This window comes from Artibeus jamaicensis, unplaced genomic scaffold, assembly GCF_021234435.1.
Source record: "Artibeus jamaicensis isolate MK-2021 breed Jamaican fruit bat unplaced genomic scaffold, CSHL_Jam_final contig_477, whole genome shotgun sequence".
In the NCBI taxonomy this organism is placed as follows: domain Eukaryota; kingdom Metazoa; phylum Chordata; class Mammalia; order Chiroptera; family Phyllostomidae; genus Artibeus; species Artibeus jamaicensis.
Genome location: NW_026521854.1, coordinates 3,605,468 through 3,627,055, shown reverse-complemented (window position 1 = coordinate 3,627,055; position 21,588 = coordinate 3,605,468). Strand labels below are relative to the sequence as shown.

General features: G+C 48.1%; 1 protein-coding gene across 1 annotated transcript in view; it reads right to left on the bottom strand.

The window, feature by feature from the left end:
• PEBP4 (phosphatidylethanolamine binding protein 4) overlaps positions 1 to 21,588 on the bottom strand; it is a 245,740-nt gene that overhangs the window by 89,716 nt on the left and 134,436 nt on the right. Inside the window, exon 4 of the mRNA XM_037152670.2 lies at positions 1,245 to 1,343. Within this exon, the coding sequence (XP_037008565.2) occupies positions 1,245 to 1,343 (99 nt within the window). The remainder of the gene's footprint in view (positions 1 to 1,244; positions 1,344 to 21,588) is intronic.

Genomic DNA, 21,588 nt, shown 5'->3' with positions numbered 1-21,588 from the left:
CCTGGGAAGAGCCTGTGGTCCCTGGGCAGGGTTGGTTGCCAGGGTAACTCCCCCACACCCGCACGCCAGTGGTGGTGGGAACCCTTGCCTTGCTCAGGAACATCAAAATAGCCAGTTCAGATGGATACCCCTTCCTCCCATAGAGCTAGAAGGAAGAACACAAGCTCCTTGAACCCGAAGGATCCTCCACCTACTTCAAGTGCTCTCGGTGTGCTTTCTCACTGGGTCATCATGACAACCGCCTCTTACAGACAGATGAGACACCAGAGAGCCCGCGAGTGACCTGAGGTGGTCACTGAGTTGGGAACCAGCCATGCCTGAATCCATGCCTTTCTAGTTCTGGGTTCCCACCATCCTATGGGGTTGATGCCTTTGCACACTCTATGCAAAGGTCATCGGTGGGCTTTCTAGGCAGAGATGTGCACATGCTTGAAGCTAGTGTGGGTTTGCCCAAAGTGCTCATGAACAAAAGATTCAACAGTCAAGTGAGGCCGAAAATTAAATGCATGTTACATAGTGCCTATTAAGATACTGAAAGCTCTGCAAAGCCCTTCAGGGAGGAATGGAATGGAGTCAGGTTAACCCAGAGTCTCCAAAACTTGTCTGTCAATAGAACCTTCCCTCCATCCAGCCCCACACACTGTCCATTGACAATCCGCCAGATCTGACCTCCTCAGACCTCCTCCCAAGAGTGCGAGCCAGGCTCCTTCTCACACAGGACAGCAAAGGGACAAGGACAAGGGGAGGCCATTTGTTTCTGTACAAGGGAAAGAATGGCCACCCCTCTTCCTCTCAGGAGGAGGAGCTCCTGCGGGACTCCCGCCCCCGCCCCAGCTCTGCCACCTGAACTGCACAGAATCACCCCTCGCCCGAGGTCTGGGCTCCTGGCAGTGGTGTGCCAGAGCCGATTGTTATATTTTCAGAAATTTTGTGAGTCAGTTGTGAAGCCAGTCATGGTGGGAGCATTTACACTACAGAAATTAGCAAACGCTACAAAGCGGGGCTCATCCCCCTGGTACTCTGAGAGCCCATTTACCTGTGCACCCCTGATCCTGGGACAGTTTTTGAAATTGTGAGAAAACTTGGAGGGGCTGTGAGAACTGGGTGCTAGGGGTGACCTGATGCAGAAGTCCTTGCTCAGCAGCGTCCTCTACCCTTGAGAATGGGAGCCGAGGACCACAGAGCATGATATACTTTCAGCCATAATCCACAATGAATCAGAAAGTGCCTCATGGCCAACTTACTGCGATGTTTGTCACCAGCCAGTGTCTCCAGAACCGAGCCAGGGGCGTTGACCTGCTCGGGGCATCAGGGTCCACCATCACCAGCATGTAGGTTGCACTCTGTAACACACACACCAAAAAAAAAAAGTCACATTAGGGCCAGGATCCTGTTAGGAGAAAGGCCAGGTGCAGACCCTCCTGTACCTCTACTCCCACCCAGGATGGCTGGCCCACCCCCATAGCTTCCTACCCAGGTCATCTTGGCTCTCATGACATTCCTCCTGTGTCACGTGTTTATGCTGAGAGAAATAAAGTTGATTAAGAAGACAGCTTAATCACTTGGATTTTTCTTTATGATGAAGAGGAATAAATCAAACGAGCATGTTTATTAAACAACTGGAAATCCCTAGCATCAGGCTAGGTGCTGTGGAGGGAACAAAGAAACGTACAACAGTTTCCGCCTTTGCTGTGCTCTCAAGAAGTTCACAGTGCAGCTGGAACAACTTATCCATTAGTTCAGCAAATACAGGAAAGCTTACTCTGGGTCAGGAAACACACCCATTGCAAGGAATACTAGGACTCATCCATCCCTTCAGCCAGCATCTACTGAACACGTAGTATGTGCCTGAAACTGTTCCAGGTGCTAGGATTCCACAGGGAACAAGACAGTGTGACCCGTACTCTCAGGAAGCTTTGGCTCTCGGTAAGACACACAGATCAAACAAACAAAAAAACCCCAACCAGCCTGAGGAAAGGTTAAATTGTGATTAGTGTTATAACTCATAAAATAGGGCAGGGTGAGAAGGAGTTAAGCAATCCAAGCATAGGAAATCGCTGCTGCAAAGGCCTTCAGGGGAAAGCTAGGAACAGAAAGAAGGCCATGCAGCCAGGGCAAAGCAAGAGGGGAGTGGTCGTGGCAGGGTTGGAGAGGTGGGCGGGGCAAGACAACAGCTCCCCCCCCCCATTCCCCAGCCTGCATGAGGAGTGGGGTTTTAGCCTAAGTGCGCTGCAGAACCACGGGAGGTTTAGTCAGGAGACTCAATCAGGAGAATGATACGGTCTGATTTACATTTTATAAGGTTGTTTTGGTGGCTGGGTGGAGAATGAGTTGTTGGCAGGAGGCAAGAGAGGAAGCCAGGAGACCAGTTCGGAGGCTACTGCAGTGGTACAGTGAAGGATGATGGTGTCTTGGACTAGGATGGTAGGAATGGGGACAGAAACAAGGTGATGGATTAGGGAAGTCTTTTTAAGCAGAATCAAAGGGATTTGCTGATGAACTAGTCAGTATGGCAGAGAAAGGGGCGGGGAAAGAGACATGGAGGATGGGGGCTGGGATTTTGGCTTGAGCAACTGGATGAATGGTACCATTTAATGACCTAGAGAAGGTTTGGAGAGGAGAATGTTTGAAGGGGCACATCAAGAGTTCTGTTTTAGACATAAGTTAGAAATGCTGCTTAGAATACAAGCAAGTATATGAGTCACAGTCTGGACTTTGGGGGAGAAATTGGGACCGGATATATAAATTTGGGAGTCATTAAAGTATGAATGGGCCTAAATCCATAGAATAAAGTTATTTATGGAAAGATTAGACATGAGGAAGAAAAGAGGTCTCATGAGTGAACTCTAACGTTGAGAAAAGAAGAATTGAGCAAAGAAGACCAGGGAGGTAGGGGCACCCCTGAAGGGGAGTTGTTATGAAATCTGAGCCGGGAGTAAGTGGTCAACTGGACTGAATGCTGCCGAAAGGTACAGCAAGATGAGGACACAGTGGTGACCATGTGATGTGACAACCTGAAGATCACTGTTGTCTTGGCAAGACCGGCTTCAGTGGAGTAGAAAGCACAGGTGGGGATGACATGAGAGATGAGGAGCTGGAGATAGTTACTGAAGATGATTGAAAAAACCCCAGATTTTGGTGAGGAGGACAGCTGAGACATGGAGGGGGTCTTGTTAGAGTGGGAGGAAGAGTTAAGAGATCTTTTTTAGTTTTACTTTTATTCTTATATTTTAAGAGACAGACGACAGAGAAGCATGCTTGCAGGCCAGTGGAAGTGATCCAGTAGAGAGGGAGGGGTGCAGGCTGGAGATCATTGCCAGGGCCAAGACTCTGGGAAGAAGGAGGGGCAGGATGCAGAGTGAAAGGGGAGGCCTTCGGTGGGGGCAGAGGGTACAGGGAATCGGAAGATGTGCTGGTGGGGGGTGAGGAAATTGTCTCTGTATTTTCTGGGTGAATTAGAGGCAAGATCATCAGGGGAAGAGGGATTTTAGGACGTCTGCGGACAGAGAAGAAGGTATGAAATAGTCATTTTGGAAAGTAAGGAACGAATATACAAAAGCATATGTAGTAAGATCACTGGGTTGTATTACGACTCACGGTTGTGAGCTTTTTAACTGTTTGGTGCGGGTGTGGAATAAATGGTAACTGGGTTTAAGTTGAATAGGGACTGGCGAGTATTACTGAAGAGAAAGGTGTGAGACAGTGAGCAGTGAGCAAGATCAACAGAGAAGCGTCCTGGGCCTCCCCTCGATCTGGACAGAGTCAGACATAGACATAACGGCGGTCCCTGCACAAAGTGCCCGAGTAAAGGAGCATTTATCAAGCACAGAAGAGGGATCCTAAACCTCTCCACCTTAGGAGTCCGGGAGGGCTTCGTAGGGTCAGTCATCTTTTGAACTTGATCTTGCAGGATGATTAGGTAAAGCAGCAGGAAGAGGACTCTGTGGGCAGAGGGGAGGGACTGTGCAAGGCTGGTGGCAGGGCGGGGTGGGGGTCGTGTGCTGGAACCCAGGGCCGCGGGAAGGAGTGGTGGGTGAAAGAGCCGGAAGGCTATTGGAACTAGATAACAGAAAGCCTAAGGTGTCCTGAGCCGTCTGGAATTTGTTCTGTAACAGAACCCACTGAAATTGTTTGAACAGACAACTGGCATCATTAAATGGGTGTTTCGGGAAGACACATTATGAGGCTTTGACAATTGGGAAAAAGTTTGGCAACTTTCCAAAGATGAGTATTTCAGAGAAAAATACTGGTTGTTGAGTGTTAAAATCCAAAAGAAGCAGTGAACCACATATTAGATGCCATAAGAAATTAAATTGGAGACTATGAAGATAAATACAAGAAAACCTCCAAGAACTCAGACAAAACGGATGAAGAGATGAAAATATTAGGGGAAGAGTAGAATTAAATCATAAATAGTCTCCGTGTGTGATCCCAATGGAATCCCAGGGAGAAAAAATTGTCTAATTGATACCCAAATTTTGCTATGTATGGTGCGCACCTACAGTTTTGTGCGCATTATACATGGGATTGTTATGCCAATTATTATACCCATGGTAGGTAATCATTATACCCTTGTATAATGCACAGCCTCATTTTTCCCTACAAATTTTGGGCAAAAAAGTATGCATTATATGCTTTTATATGGCAAAATACGGTATATCCAGAAACTGGTTCTAGCCAAGGCAATAAGAAAATAAAAAGGAACAAAGTGTAAATACCATAAAAGAAGAAATAAGACCATCTATCCTCTCTCTAGCATTTATTTATTTATTTTGCACGCGCTGCAACTGCCTACATGAAAATCCAGAAGAACCAGCTGAAAACAACTAAACTAATGTTTGGTGAAGTGAGTTGTTACAGAATGAACAAAAAATGAGTACTTTCCCACAGACAATAATAATAGTCCGTTAGAAAACATACTTTTAAAATTTTATTTCAAATTGTAATAAAAATATAAAATATCTGGGAATAAACTTGATGGAAAATGCAAGACATACAGAAAGAAAGCATCACTGATGTACATATAAACAAAACTTGAAGAGACGGAGAGATATACTAAAGTAATCATTAGCAAATTATGTCGCTAATCCTTTAATTAGTCAGTTAACATAATTCCAATAAAAACTCCAAATAGATGTTTTGGGGACTTCATAGAATGATTCTATAATTCAGAATAAATGAAAAAAATTGGCCAAGGCAATATTGATAAAGATGAAATAGAGGGATAATATTGACTTTGTAGATATTAACATATATTATAAAATAATTACAGCAGTGTGGTGCTGATCAAAGAATAAATAAGTAAATGAAGCAAAATAGAAAACTCAGAGAGAAACTCAATATAGGTTCTCAATATAGGGGCACTAACTATGTGATCCAGTTGACATCGAATGGGTGATACTTAATACACGATTAAGTTGTGTCAAACCGGCAGGCAAAGGAAAGATTGCTTTGTAAGTCTACTGAGACAGCTGGCTCAAAATCTGGAATAAATAAACTGCAGCCTCTATTTCTCTCTTCTACCTCAAACTTCCATATTTAAATGTAAAAATAAAAAGAAAAGCTTCAAAACTGATTCAGTAAAAGTACAGTATTTCACATAATGGAATACTCCATTAGAGTTAGAACTTTATATTTTAAAATGGGAAATTATCCTCAATATACTAGTAATCAAAATGAGTAAGTTGCAGAATAGTTGGTATGATCTTATGTAAAATGTGCAGGAAAACCTTTTATATTTAACTATATATATATTTATAGACATATTTGCATATGCATAGAAAATGTCTGGAAAAGTACACACAAACTGTTAACAGTGAATGGCATGAAGGGGAAGATTGATATATTTAACTAGATAAAATTTTGAAACTTCTAAAATTCAAAGATAATAAGCTGGAAGAAAATATTTACAAGATCTATGAAAAATGATTAATATCCTTATTACACATAGAGTAGCTTTGAAGTCAATGAGGAAAAGTGTAATAACCCAATGGCAAAAGTAAGAAAATGACACAAATAGACAATTCATAAAATAAGAAATACAAAAAACCAATAAAAGTACAAGCAAACATTGGATTTCGAAGACAGCAAATTATAAAACAAAACCTCATTTTTGCCTATAAAATTGACAGGCATACTTTTAATGTTTCGCCCAAGTGCCTAAGATGTGCAGAAACAGTGGTAGGTTCCGAAGCCTCAAGTAGCACACGCTCTTGCTGTGTCTGCCAGCCAGAAGGGAAGACCGCCACGTGTCCGTGCAGCCCCTGGCGTGAGGATGGCGGGCATGGCCCTGGAGGGGTCCTTCCCGCAGGCAGGCCAGCGTGCTGCCCTCTCTGTAACTCTGGGTGGAGAAACTTTCCTGATGCGGAGGTGAACTCTGGAGGTGTGGAGACCCTCTCCCTCCACCTGGCCAGGTTGGGGGGGGGGGGTCTGCGTGTAACTGCCTGTCCAGAAAGAAAAAGTGGAAGCGTCCTTGGGCAGCATGTGACTGGATGTCTGTAGATAGTCCCAAGTGCTAGGGGCACTGAGCGGGTGGGACCTGCACTAATTGGGTGTTTTGTTTTCTGACATTTCCATGTCAGGGCCTTGCTGGCCCTGCAGCCTGCAGAGGCTGTCTGTTTCTGCAGGTAGCAAATGCTCGCCTGCAGAAACATAAACCACCCAGTCCAGAGCCTGCACCCTATGTCACCTCTGTCATCAGCCTGAGCCACTATCTCCTTGACATAACCATCCCAGGGCCACGAACCAGGCAGCTAGCGGTGGCCCCTCCGCCCCAGAGCCCACCAGCATTATTCAAACAGCCAACAAATGTCCCTGCGAATCCTGCCTAACCTGTTCCTTCCCACAAAAACCACAGTGAAGGCTCCGCCCCTGCCTTCCCTGCCGCTCCTTAGGCCCCCTGACTGGCTGACCCTTGTGCCTCCCTGGGTGGCCCTGGATGGCCGCAGTGGCTCCTGCTTCTATGAACCTGTGAGTACAAAATGCTTCCTTCATGGCCATCACTCCCATCTGTGTGTCTGACCAAAGCCAACCCCGGGGACTTTTTAGAACTGGGCCTTTGACTCCTTATGACTCAGACTGTCCTCCAGCCCATCTGGGGACCATCAGGAACTGGGGAGTGTCTGGCTTTGTGTTTCTCTAATTTTATGATGTGATTGTGGATGTGGCTTGTCAGCATACACTTATCCTTGAATGGGAGACTGAGCTGACCTGATAAGGTTAAGGTTCGTGGGCAACTTGACAGCAAGTTCTTACCCCTGCCTCCGCATTAGAGTCACCAGAGATTTTCTAAGTGACCAAAGCTGGACCCTTAGCTTAAGGGATCTGGAGTGCGGCCCAGGCATTGCTGTCAACCTGGAAGTCTCCCAGGTGACACTAATGCAGAGGCAAAGGCAAGGACTACAGTATTAAAGTCGGGTTCCCAAAAGCCCCCAGCCAAATCCACCACTGACTGAAACCCGGGTTGCTCTTTCTGCTCAGTGAGCTCTCAGGGAAGACCGTGTGCCCTCTACATAAAGGTCACACGGTCTATGACCTCCACTGGTGTCCCTTGTGCCTGGGCTCTGAAGATTAAGGGGCTTGGGGCACCAAAGACAGAAGCTGAAGTCACAGACACAAGTCACCCTCTGCTCCCACTATTCATTTCGATGTTGGTTGGCATACAAATTTAGCCTGTAGTGGGTTGGTTGTGTTTGAACCTCCCCCACAAAGTTCTCTATGGGAAATCTAGTTAAGAGCCTTCTTCCTGGGGGAGGTTGAGTGTAACAGCTGTTCCTCATCAGGGCTGGACCCCCAGGATGCAGGCTGGTGGTGTCCCTTGAGCCTAAAGCCTTTCCTTCCCAAGGACCGACTCACATTTCAGGCTGGCAACCAGAAGCACATCCTTTCTCTCCATTGCTGTGGACAAAGATGCTTCCTGGGCCGTGTGCACGGAGGAAGCACCTGGACCCGGGAGCTGGGGCACAAGCCACGCTTTGGCACGTTTAGACAGAGGTGTTGTGCAGTCATGGGGATCGGCAATTTTTCTTCGTTGCCTTCCTCTACTATGGGGGCTGCAAAGCTACAGTACTGGATTTCCCAGCCTTTCCTGCACCAAGTGGAGGCCATGCTCTGGCCAAGGAGGTGTGGGAGAAAGTCCCTGGGAGGAGCTCCTGAATCGAAGGCAAAGACTCCCTAGAACACTCTTGTTGTCTTTACTGGTTCCCTTCTTCCTATGTGGACTGTGATGTGATGCTACAGGGGACGAGCATGAGGTTGAAGGCCTATGTATAAAGGATGGTGAAATGCAAAGATGGAGGGAACCTGGGTCCTTGAGCAGCTCCGTCCGCTCAGGACCGCCAGCCCCTGGACTCACTGCTTCATGAAACAAACAAACCCCTTGAGTTCCTGTGCCAGGCATTTTCTCCCTCATACCCTGAGTCCTACCTGGTACATCATCAGTTTTCTGTGCTGGATTTGGCAAGTGAGCGCCAGAGGCTGCCAATGTTGCGAAAAGACAACCCAAGTCAATAACAGAGGTCCTGAATCCTAGCCTGAAATGCCGCACGGATAGGCTGAGTGTTTGGGGCTGTTATTCACTCTCAGCAAGGCACAGTTTACTGGTCTGCAAAATGGCAATAATCTGCGTCTCACACAACAGGGTGGTTCTAAGTAGAAAGTGAGGTAAGAGTGTGAGAGTATTTTTAAGACTGTGAAGCAATGCCCACAGGTCAAGTGTTATGGCGAACGAATGGTCTTGGCATTTGTTCCCAGGGGTCCCCAAAATAGCAGTTACCTGGACAGCCTGGAGACTTCCTCCAGAAGGCCCGTCTCCAGTGCCCAGGGCCTGAGAGATGGAGCTGCTGCATCTCTGGTCCAGCCTGGGGACACCAGAGCGCACAGATAGTGGGTCTCACCACAGCCCTCACCGCTCTGTCCCACTCTCTCTCTCTCTCTCTGTCCCCAAGGACGCTAAGTGTGCCTGGGAATGGGACAGATCACAGAACCCTGGAGCAGTGGAGGGACCTGGGGCCACATTTCCTTTATGACAAAGCCAGTCAGCAGCCTTCCAGCATCACCCAGGCGCTCCCAGCAAGGTCTGTCCCTCATTCCCTGTGGATGAGACTCACCTGGGTAGTGAGGCCACATCTCATGGAGCCAAAAACTGCCCCTTAACACTCACACTTGTTCCTGTTCATTCTTTGAGAACTGCCTAGAACAAGTCCCACCTTTCTTGCACTTGGCAGAGCGTCTCACACGTTGGAAGGCAGCTATCACGTTTTGTTCGGACTGAAGATTGCCATTTCTTTAGTGAGTTTGGCCACCTGGGGCAACATCCTACACTCTGTCTCCACGAAGATGTCCTGGTGTGGTTCACCAACCAACGAGGGAGGCAGACCCGTAAACCACAACAGTACCGTGTGACGTGCCTGGGGGTGAACCACACAGAGGGCCGGGGGACCGTATACTCCTGAGAGTGGGGAGGGGGGCATCCATCCAGAGCAGGTCATCATCATAGGAAGAATAAATGCAGGCTCAGCAAGGGCCAGAAGCTGTGGTCAGAGTTGGCAGGTAGTACCAGTTCGAGTCATCTATGGCCATACTTTGGTGGGGCCAGAGTCACGTCAGTGGGGACAAGGGGTCACTGCAGGAAAAATCCTCTAAATAGAGATTTTTGTGCTGAGTCTACAGATGGAAAAATTGAGGCTGAGAAGGATCAGAGAACCTGTCTGAGGCAATATTCCCAGTGAGGTGAACCCTGCCCAGTCACCGGGCCGCAGGCTCACTGTGTACGGTAGAGGTTATAGTCATCATCATGCTTTTCTCTTAGGCTGTTGAGCACACTGAGTGAGTTCATAAAGGGCTGAGAATAGCACCCGGCACACGCTACGTGATCAATAAATGCCAGTCACTGTGGACAAGGGAAAGGCCTCTCTGGGATTCATTGCACAACCACGCGTCCCTTGTCCCCCAGCTCCCCGCTCTCCTCCCTGCACGGAAGGCTGGACGTAGGTCAGGAGGCAGGGGGACAGAACTGGGCTGGGCTTTTATTCAAAACAATATGGTTTTCTTTGCCTGTTGCCAACTCCTCCCCACCCAGATCTCTGGCCACTTGTGAAATTTAAAACATACATACTACAAAGATGTACTTATTGGCGACATGTCCCTGGCATCTCTGAATGAAGCTCCTCCTGCCATCGCGCTTCCCAGGCCTCTGGGGACAATGGTCGCTCCACAGCATCTGCCCCGTGGAGATGGCTGACTCGGGGGGGCTCTGGCTGCACGCCAAGGGGACGCGAGCTGCGAGTGGTGAGTTCAAATCCCGCCGAGGTCACTGTATTCTGCGCACTCCCCAAAGCCTGCACTCTGTCCCTCCGACCCATTGCAACGTTTCTCACTTAATAAAGCTGAGTGACTTTTTAAAATTTCAAAGCCTCATATACAGCCAAGCAGGCAGCAGAAATGACCACACGTCAGCTGAGAAATTGTTTATTATCTGTTCATCATGGGAGGGAGGAAAAAACGAAACTGAGGAAAGGGAAAGGAAAAGTGCAGCTTGTGAGAAACGTAGTAATCCTTTCTTTCATTTGTTCCCAGGCGAATAATTCTACCTCCCAAAGCTACACTCTCGTCCACCCCACTCACCAGTTCCTCCTCTGACTTACCTACTTCTGTGAATGGCACTACCGTTTTGTCAGCCATCAAATTCAAACCATGAAGCATCTTCTGACTCCTCCCTCTCCAATCACATTTGAGTTTCTCTGAATCCGTTCTCTGGAGCCTGTTCTCACCTCTCCTCATCTTCTCTGACTCCCTGGGTGAGGACTGAACCAGCTCTTGCTTCTACTATTTCAATAGCCTCCCACCTGGCCTTACGACCTGTGTACCCCGCTTTCTGCTCATGCCTGACTTAATAGAAGCCATTCTATTAGGGTAATCGAGGGCTGTCTTGGTAAACAAATTCTTTGGAAAACAAAGAAATAAAGAAACAAGGAGGCTCCCAGTTCTGGAGTGCTAATTCCTTTCCAGGAGTAAATGTTCACTCCCGGTGCATCTGAGCTGCTAGCCCGAGGCCGCGGAACCAGAGCTGGAAGGACCAGAGCACAGAACCCACTCTCACAACCCCACAACTGCCCAATGACCCTTCTGAGGAATGGCTGTCCACAGACTTTTGACTTCAGCTTTGTAACCTAGCCTTGGAGGCCTGTAGCTTGCTGTCCATCAGCCTGCCAGCTGACCCTCCATCACCCTACACGTGTCCACACAGGCGGGGGACAATCTGACCTCGGGTGCGATTCTACTCCCCCACCTTTGTGCCCACCAGACAGTCCGCCCCATTCTTCAAGACACATCTCAGAGGTCACACACCGCCTCCACGAGGCCTTCTTCTGAGCCCCTTGAACGAGATACGCTGTCCTTGCCATTGGGACCCCAGCAGCACTTCGTCTGTGCCTTCGCTGGAGCGTGGACCACGGTCTGCTATGCACCTGGTTATACGTGGGTGCCTCTCGGTCCCTCTTACTAGATTGTGATTTCCTTGAAAGTAAGGACAATTATTTCTTTGTTGTTCCTCAAGGGCCTGGCATATATTCTTGCACACAGTACATTCTTAAGAAATATTTGTTGAAATAAATGTACCCATTTCCTCTGTCAGGATAAGACATTGTTTTCTTTTTGTGTTCTGGAAGGGGGGTGCAATTTTTGGTCCCAGAGCTGGACAGAGCCCTTGGTATTGCTGTTCCCAACCATATAACACTTAGCACAGAGACTTGCCTTTGTCCTGGTGGCCCTCAGCCTGGGGCAGCTGAAGCCTCTGACTCCTCAGCCATGCCTGTCACTTACCCCTTACCTCCCAGGAAATCAAGAGCAGCCCAGTCAGACCTAACACTTCCTCCCAGAGCACGGACACAGAGTGCTGGTTGGGTTGGATCCTCGCTAAGGGCCAGCATTTGCCTGGAAGCTAGGTCTGGGCCTCGGTCAGGCCAGGAGGCCTTGGCCTTGGAACCAGAGCTGGGGCAAGTCTGCTAGGCCTGGCTCCGAGCTGTGGGTTGGCCTCCTCTGCTCTCAGCCTGAGCCACCACAGTCGCCAAGGCCCCTAGTGTGAAGGAATTCGAGTTCTAACTTTAGGTGGCTACGTGGCTGATGGCTGTGTTTGTGAATATCTCATTCCTATTTTGGTTGCCCAGCTGGTGGGAACAGAACGGGTAGTCATGGGACTGTCATCATGTGCTGTCCAGGTTAACATGTAGCATTTCTATTACTATTAACAGACTTTGTGCTCCTCACTCCATCTGTTCTCTGCAATAATTGCAGTTGTACAGACCATGCCTTTGCTACAGGCAAGCTCTGGGGAAGAGGATAGTGCTTTTATGAGAAAAAAAAAGTGTTAAAAAATAACAGCAAACATGAGAAGAGTGTGGGAATGGAGCTAACAGCAGGTTTCCATTTTCTTTCAGATTCAGGCCCACAAAGGTGGTGTTTTCACACTTGTTTGGGGTGACCAAGCCCAGCCAGTGGGGGTGAGTGGCCAGGCTGGTGGCTCAGCCTTTTGGAGGTGGGACTTCCCACCAGCGGATTTGGCCCCAGTTGAGGTGGGTGGACCCATGGTCACGCCAGCCAATGAGGAAGTGCTGAGAAGGACAGGGGACCCCTCAGGAAGAGGCAGCAGCAGGTTTGATGGCATGGCATGTCCTGCTTGAAGGAGCGAGGTGATAGCAAGGCCTGGAGGACGTGCTGGGGAATCCAGAAGGGCTGGTGGGGAGGGAGAGGTTTAAGCTAAATGACTGGGCGTCTGATTCTCCACATGCAAGGTGGGAGGGGGTGCTCTGGATGAGCTCCTGTCCCGAGGGCTATTAGGAGAGCGAATGGGTTATTGCAAAATATTACGGATTCTTCTGATGGAGGGTTAAGAGAGCTGTAAGGAACAACTAAGGCTTGGCGTGTGAAGTACAATAACTATTAAAAGCACAGAGCAAATGCTTATGGATCTGAGGAGCTCTGATTTGTAAGCATAGTGTGTGGGGTTTCCGTCTTTTCGTGGGGGTGCTAAACAAGGCATAGCTATGAGTACAATGACCAGATGGGTCTTTGTTGTGGGCCTTACTTCCCACTACCCAGCTTGTCCATGGGAGGGGCCTGACTCCGAATGTCGCATCTCATTCTGTGAAGCTGAAAGTGGGAGTCTTACCCCTTTGCCCAAGCCCCCCGGTACGATAAGAGAGGAAGGCTCTGCTGAGCTTTTCTAGGAGTACATTTGATGGGGAAGGAAAAAAGATGAACTAGGAGAATACAGCCGTGTGATTTCTAAGTCTTCCAATTTCAAGGAAATATTTTCATTTGAAAAAAGCCTACAGAATGTGACTGGTCAGCTGAAAATAAGACATTTGTTGGGGAAAGCGTGTGTGTGTGTGTGTGTGTGTGTGTGTGTGTGTTCAATGCTATTCTCCAAACTCATAACAGGATTTTTAAAAATTTCTGGAAAAGCTCACATGGAGAATCAGAGGGACCATCATCTGGTGATGGTCACAGTGTGAGACACTTTTCAGGTATTGGGTAGACCTTACCTGTCTTCCCCATTTCAAATCACCCTCAAAACTGATCAGGACATTCCAGCCCTGGTCAGTAGCTCTGTTGGTTGGAGCACTGTCCCGTACACCCAAAGGTTGCAGGTTCCGTTCCCCGTCCAGGACACATACCTAGGTTATGGGTTTGATTTCCATTCAGGGTGAGTGCAGAAGGCAAGTGATGGATGTTTCTCTCTCCCATTGATGCTTCTCTCTCTCTCAAATAAATAAACGTATCCTCAGATAAGGATTAAAAAACACTGTTGAGGACATTAGATCTACTTTAAAACTAGATTCAGTGACCCTGGCTGGTGTAGCTCAGTGGATTGAGTGCATAAACAACAGATGTAACTGACTATACTAAAAGCTGCAGACTTTGCCACCAAATGAAGGTCTTTGCCGGAGAAGCAAATCCTGAATGTACAAATTGGTGTAACCCTCAATTACTGATTATCGAACAAATAATAGCTGCCATCAATTGAGCTCTATTGTATCACATGCCAACCACTTCATATCTCTTGCCTCACTGAATTCCACAGCCAACACAGAGGCCACCACCATTATTCCCACTTGAAAGATAAGAAAACTGAGGCTTAGGCAGTAACCCGTTCAAGGTGAAGAGAAACATCAAGCCCAGTTCTGTCCGGCCCCAAAGCCGGGCTCTCAAGCACTCTGCCCCGCTGCCCTGGGAGGGGGAGGAAGTAGGACTTCCACAAGGGCAATCCTGCATCCTTTATTAGTGGCAGATCTTTGAGGAGGTAAATCAATTAGTGGGACATTGTGTTTAGTCTTTCAAAAGAGTTTGACAAGGTTATTTTCAAAATTAAGAACTTTGATGCCAAATATTTTGTTGTTGATAGGGAAGAGCTTGGAGACGGCAATAAGCAAAGCCACATAGGGATCTATTTTTTCTGTTCACTTCTAGATTACAAGGTTTGGGGGCTCCTTTGTATGCCTTTTATTATATACCTTTATATAGATTGTAGATAGACAGTGAAGCCCCAGATACTCAGAGGAGGGGGGGAATCCTTTATCAGGTGGAAATGCCACCCCCCACTGCCCGATGTGGGCATCTGGGCTCCCAGACCTTGCCAGAAACAACCCTGGTTACTCCTGGGAAGACAACTCAGACAAGGATATCACAGTCACTACGGACTGATCCCTAAAGACACCAACCCAAGGGGTCCCTCTGACATGGAAGGACAACAAAGGGTCAGGCTTAACTGGAAGGAAACATATATAAATGAGTGTGTGACATTTGTGAAGAACCATCGTGTGCCTGTAGGGAAGCTCTGTCCTCAGTTTCCAGTGCTGCAGAAAGGGGCTGCCAAGATGGTCAGCTAGGAGCCATTGGAGGGGTGGGGGAGAGGCCAGGTGAGGGCGGGATAAGAAGAGGAGGATGAACCAAGTTTTCAAATCACTTAGAGTCAAAATGTCCAAACAGTCTTGGTCATTAGATCCTGGTAGGCAGAACTGCAGGGAACTCCTGGCACTTGAGAGGGAAGCAGTCAGAACAGACAAAAGGAACTGTTAACACACACAGCAGGTGGTCAGCTTACCTACCTCATTACCCAGGACATGAGACAGGTTGAAAATACACGTTGCTCTTTAAAAGGTTTGGAGAAACCTGTGGGTTATGGATGCGCACTGGCTTCTTGGGTAGATTGTGACTTTTAGAAAGTGATCCTTAAGGACTGATAGCAGTGCAGGGAATTGGGGCCATCAGAAGCCTCTGGGGGTGGTAGCCAGAGGCAGTCGTCATAGCAGGATACCAATTCTGATGCTCTTCTTGGGCCAAAGGAAGTAAGAACTATTATGGACACAATTCGAGTAGAGTGAATGTGGTTTACAAAAAAAAAAAAGCCTGGTTGCTACAATTATATATGAGCCCTGCCTCCTGCAGGGGTGGGGGGGCAGGGGGGTGTCAATAAGGAGAGCCTTAACAATCTGAGAGTTGTTGAACACGTGGATTGAGCTTTGGAAAGATGTAGCAATAAAGTAGAAGAAGCATGTCTCTGTCACCAGGACAGGATCCCAACGGCCCAACAGAGTCGTAGGGATGTGCGGGCTGCTCCTACTGCCATGAGGAACAAGGCACTGAGAAGAGAGGTACTTGGGGCAGTACTCTGTTTCCATCTTGAAATCCTCGATGATGTTCCACTGGGGATTCTGCATCTTCATTGTGCATGGGCCCCATGAATTACGCTGCTGATCTTTGTTAGGAGCTACTCCACTGGCATCAAATGGTGGTGGGGTGGTGGGGTGGTGGGGGTCAGTTGTCAAAAGAAGGCTGAAGAAGGCCAATTGAGGCAGCTGGATCCAAATGATATGAGGAAGTGGAACATGTGTAGAATGCACAGTTTCCTAGGCAACTAGTTGCTCTATCTAAGTGTTACACAAATGCTTTGCTATAAACATTTCTTAATGGCAGAGAATAAAACAGAAGAAATCAGGTCTAGGGCGGGGGCGCTGGGGCACACTGCATGTTGCTCAGTGACCTGCTGAATGGCGAGCGAACCCACAGTCAGAATCATACAGAAAAGAGGAAAAAGTAGGTTTTAATGGACCTAGTCTCAAATGACTGTTTGGGGGTTGAATGGCGGCCTTCACATTTTCCTGGCCTCATGTGCCCAAATGTATGTATTTTTTTGAAACTTTCTCAAGTAATGACTTCAGCTTATAGTAAGGGCCACTCTGAGTTCTCTGGGATGCTGAAGAGCCTGGATTCTGGGTCAGGGGAAAGGATGACATCATGGAAGAAAAACCAGAGATACGCGCAGGAGCCCTAGGCCAGGCTGTGTCCCTCTGCTCCTCTCCTCTCTCCCATCTCCACATTGAAGTGACATTTCCAAGAATCACTTCACTCTTGGGTGGCTGCAGAGGTTCTCCACCTTCAGACTGAGTTATCTCAAATTCTCCTCAGAAAGTACAAAGGCACTGATTCTTGGCAGAAACATGGTTGAGAAAGAAAAAATAATAATCAATAGTCCAGTAGGGGACTTTGGCCAAGATGGAGGTGCAGGTAGATATAGTTTGCCTCTTCTCACAACCAAAAGAAGAACAACAACAAAAAAAAACAATTAGAACTGCCAGAAAATAAAACTGTATGGAAGTCCTACAACCAAGAAGTTAAAGAAGAAACATTCATCCAGACTGGTAGGAGGGGCAGAGATGGGCAGCCAGGGTGGAGAGGACACATAGCAAGGTGGTGGCTATAGGGCTGGGTGAGGCAGTGGCTAGCAGAGCAGGCAGTCCCACATTTGCATGCAGATAAGCCAGGAAGAACAACTGGGAAGCAAAACAGAGTACACGGCCCAGGGTTCCAGCGAGGGGAAATAAAGCCTCAAAACCTCTGGCTGTAAAAATCTGTGGGGGTTATAGCAGTGGGAGAAACTCCCAGCCTCACAGGAAAGGTCTAGAGACCCATAGGGTCCTAGAGTGTACACAAGCCCACCCACCCAGGAATCAGCACCAGAAGAGCCTGCTTTGCTTAAGGGCAGCAGGGGAAGTGACTGAAAGCCTGCCAAGAGCCAAGGAAGTGACATTGTTCCCTCTTGGACCCCTCCCCCACATACAGTGCCACAACACAGTGACAAGGGTTGTCCCATCCTGGTGAATACCTAAGACTCTGCCCCTTACAATGTAACAGGCATGCTGAGACAAAGAAATGTGGCCCAAATGAAAACAAAAAACAAAAAAACCAAAAAAAAACAGATCAAAGTTCCAAAAGTAGAACTAAGTGATGAAGAGATAGTCAACCTATCAGATACAGAGTTCAAAATACTGGTAATCAGGATGTTCACAGAAATGATTGAGTATAGTTGCAAAATAGAAGAACAAGTAAAGGTTATGCAAAGTGAGGTAAAGAAAAATATACAGGGAATTAACAGTGTCAGGAAGGAAACCAGGACTCAAATCAGTGGTTTGGAGAAGGAAGAAATAAACATTTAACTAGACAGAATGAAGAAATAAGAATTCAAAAAAAAGGAGGAGAGGCTTAGAAACCTCTGGGACAACCTTAAACATTCCAACATCCAATCATAGGGGTGCCAGAAGGAGAAGAGGAAGACCAAGAAATTGAAAAACTTATTTGAAAAAACAATAAAGGAGAACTTCCCCAATCTGGCAAAGGAAATAGACTTCTAGGAAGTCCAGGAAGCTCAGAGAGTCCCAAAGAAATTGGAGGAACACACAAAGCCACATCATAATTACATTAGCCTAGATCAAAGATAAGGAGAGAATCTTAGAAGCAGCAAGAGAAAAGGAGACAGTTGTCTACACAGGAGTTCTCATAAGACTATTAGCTGATTTCTCAAAAGAAACCTTACAGGCAAGAAGGGACTGGGAAAGAGGATTCAAAGCCATGAAAAGCAAGGACTTATATCCAAGATTCCTCTATCCAGCAAAGCTATTGTTTAGAATGGAAGGGCAGATAAAGGACTTCTCAGATAAGGTAAAGCTAAATGATGATGATGATGATGAGCTCATCATCATCAAGCCTTTATTATATGAAATGTTAAAGGGACTTATGTAAGAAAAAGAAGATGATCAAAAACATGAACAATACAACGACAACACACTCACAACTATCAACAATTGAACCTAAAAAAACAAACAAAGCAGACAGCTAGAACAGGAAGAAAATCATAGAAACAGAGATCACATGGAGGGTTATCAGTGGGGAGGAGAAGGCAGGAGAATGGGGGAAAAAGGTACAGGAAATAAGCATAATTTGTAGGTACAGAATAGACAAGAGGATGTTAAGAATAGTATAGGAAATGGAGAAGCCAAGGAACTTATCTGTACAACCCATAGACATGAACTAAGGGGGGCAATGCTGGTAGGAGTGGGGCACAGGGCAGAGGGGAATAAAATGGAAAAAAGAAATGAGACAACTGTAATAGCATGGCCTTAGTAAAATATACTTAAAAGACTCATATTGCCCCAGAAATTATTAGAGAATAAAAACAAAGGTGAGGCCCTAGAAATCCTCCACAGATACTTTGCATCTAGAGACGGGCATTGTCCAGCTAAGAAAAAAGGAAGGTGCCGTGAATCAGGAGGAGGTCACTCCACAAAGAAACCCGAAGCCACAAGGCTTTGCCTGGTTAGAATATTTCAAGTAGTGAAATGATTTAGCTGGAGGAGAGTCCAGTCACCTTACTCATACCAACACAGGCTCTCAGCCCTGTCCTGAGAAGTCACGTCTCTTCCACCTAGGCCCACCTTCACTCACCTCACTGCTATACTCACAGCCCTTTCCCTCCGGGACAGGAGCGGCTGCAGTGACAGAGCTATGCCCCCAAGGCCAGGTGAGCTCATGGTGGCAGTCCAAAAGCATCCTGATTGTGCTCTCTCCCAAGAGGGGAACGCGTGGGCGTAGGGGCTCCTGGTCCCTGTCAGTCTCTACCAGGAAACCGAGAGTGGCCAGATGCAGAAAGGGGATTTGATGGAAATGACTTGTTCATGCATAAGGTGTTGGCTCAGCCCCTGCCATGGGTCAGGCCAAGCACAAAGAACACCTGCGGGCAGTGGCGTAGACTAGCAGGGGCCACGCATAGGTGGGCGTCTTGGTGGACCTCAAATATAAGTAGCATGGCTCTATTCCCATGAGTGATGTTCATCTCTAGTCCCCATGCCCCAAGCCCTGCACTCCCCTTTGCAACGTTTCTTGGCTGCAGGGAAGGCAGGTTGGGCCCCTTGCTCTGCAGCAGAGATAAAGGAAGTCCGTCTGAATGCCCAGGGAGGGGAAGTGATCCTGTAGTTTACTAGCCCATTGTACCCTGTAGGGGGTGTGGGGGGGGGTGGTTTCTTCTGCTTTGGAGATCTACATTTAAAATGTGTCCTTGGAAAAAGTCCCCCATTACACCCCACCCCCAACTCTCTGGTCCCTTTAAATCCTCATTGTCCTAGAGGTTTTGGGGGGGTCTGTCTGGCCGAACAACTGGGCACTGCTGTGTGGTAAGGAGCAGCCATCCTGGTGAGAGAAAACACCTGCCCGGCTCTGGTCTGGGCACTAACCAGCTGTTAACTCTGGGCCTCCTCACTGCAGACTGGAGGGGTTGGATGAGGCCATAGCCTAGATCCTCTCCGACGCTTCGGGCTTTACTTTTAAGTAAGTGCAAGAACAGAGGCATCAGCCCCTGTCCTCCTCCCTGTGGGGACGGCTGCCACCCACACCACCACTGTCCTAGCGCAGCGGCAACGCCCCTCTAGCACTGTCAGGGAGCACGGTGTGAGGGGAGGAAACCAGGCAAGGGCTTTTGTTCCACCTGGAGGAGCCCTCAGCGACCAGAGTGCCCCAGGGAGGGGTCGGGTCTGGGGGGGCCGCAGAGAAGACCTGGGGCTGAGCCCGCCACTCTCAGTGCAGGCAGTTGCTGCACACTGTGAGCCAAACACCTCAGAAAAGCTAAAATGACTTTAAATGCCTAAACATTTAACACAAACCTTACAACATAGGCTTTTAATTTTTTTCCCTTGCCCCAGTGCTGGAGCTTTTTTTTTCTCTCTCTCTTTCTCTGCCACTTTCTCTTTTGGGGGGAATTCAAAAGCCGTTTTATGCCTCATTACCTGCACACTGTGAGTGATGTCTGTCGGTCCGTGTGCTGTAAATACCTTAAATCATGCTTCATTAAGAATATCTATGGTGCTATTAAAGAGCTATAATAGACAACGAGTTAACAGATGATTAAAGATGAATTCCATTTGTGTCAGTCACCAGCCAGAGAGAGACGAGAGGCAGTAAGTTCTCAACTCATTATCTAACAGAGTGCAGCTCCCCGGGCCCCCCACCCCATCCTGGGTCTGTGAGGGGTGGGAAGGCAGGGGAGGGCTGTCTGCCCCCTGCAGGGGAGAGCAGGCCACATGCTGGTGGAGTGGGCAGGACCAGGGGAGGTTGAGCAGGTGGGACCAGCCAAACAGGGGTGGAGAGGAAACCCTGTGCGGCTCAGAGAAGGGGCCCGCGTGTGTGCACACCCAGCCTCCCGTGCACGGATGTCAAGAGCTGTACTCACTGTCAGGCAGCGCTGTCAGCGCTGCCTGACTGTCTCCATGCATGCAGTCAAATTCCACTTGGAGTCACGAGAAACAGATCAGTCGTAAACTCCCGGTAGCCAGAGAAAAGAGGCAAAGATGGGTCCCAAAGGTGGAGGCGCTGGATTTTTGATAGTTGCAGTGGCAGGTAGGAAGGAAGGTGGAGTTTCCTTTCCTCAGCTGTGTTTTCAGGGAAGAAAAGATGAATGTCCCCAAGGAAAAAGGGGTTTGGCCAGAGGTGGGGTGACTGCGGAAGGGGTGGAGCAGCTTCCCTTTGAATGACTGTCTACTGAAGGCAAAAGCATGCAGTCTCATCTCTGATCCCTTCCAGAAGTGCAGGCAGCTGTCCCTCCAGAGAGTCAGGACATCTCAGCCCCCTTCACCCCCACAGAGTCCATCTGCTGGCAGAGACCTGGAAAGCACCAAGTAGCCTACTTCTGGGTTGGTGCTTGGGACCACACCGACTGGAGGCAGGAACAGATGGGGAAGGTCGTCATCAGAAAGGAAGATGAGCACAGGTCAGTTCGGCTCAGTAGCTTCAACATTCTCTATGCATATCACATCTTTTTCCGATCTATCCTTTAGGAGAAGGTTAGAGTGATTCCCCCATTTTATACTTGGAGAAGCCGAGGCAGTGGGTAAAAATGGGTCACAGCTATTGGTTGATTAACAGGTAGTAAGTGCCTTCTACCCGTGAGATATATTTCTGGCCTGATGGAGAACAGGGGCATTAAAGACAGGGTCCCTGCTCTTAAGACACTTTACAGTGTAGATGTGAAGGTGGAAATGCTGCTGCGTAGGCTGGGCAAGAGAGGCTACCCACCTGCAGTCAGCGAGAGGGCAGCAAGGTCAGGTGGAAGACGTGCCCCTTCACACAGGCAGCCGTAGTGGAATGTGCGTGGCGCCTGTGCTCCTGGTATCACACGCCCGCCCCAACATCTGCCTCTCCAGACTACATTTCCATGCCTACTTCCAGTTATACAGGCTCTGTGGGCAATGCAGATGCGTGGCATTA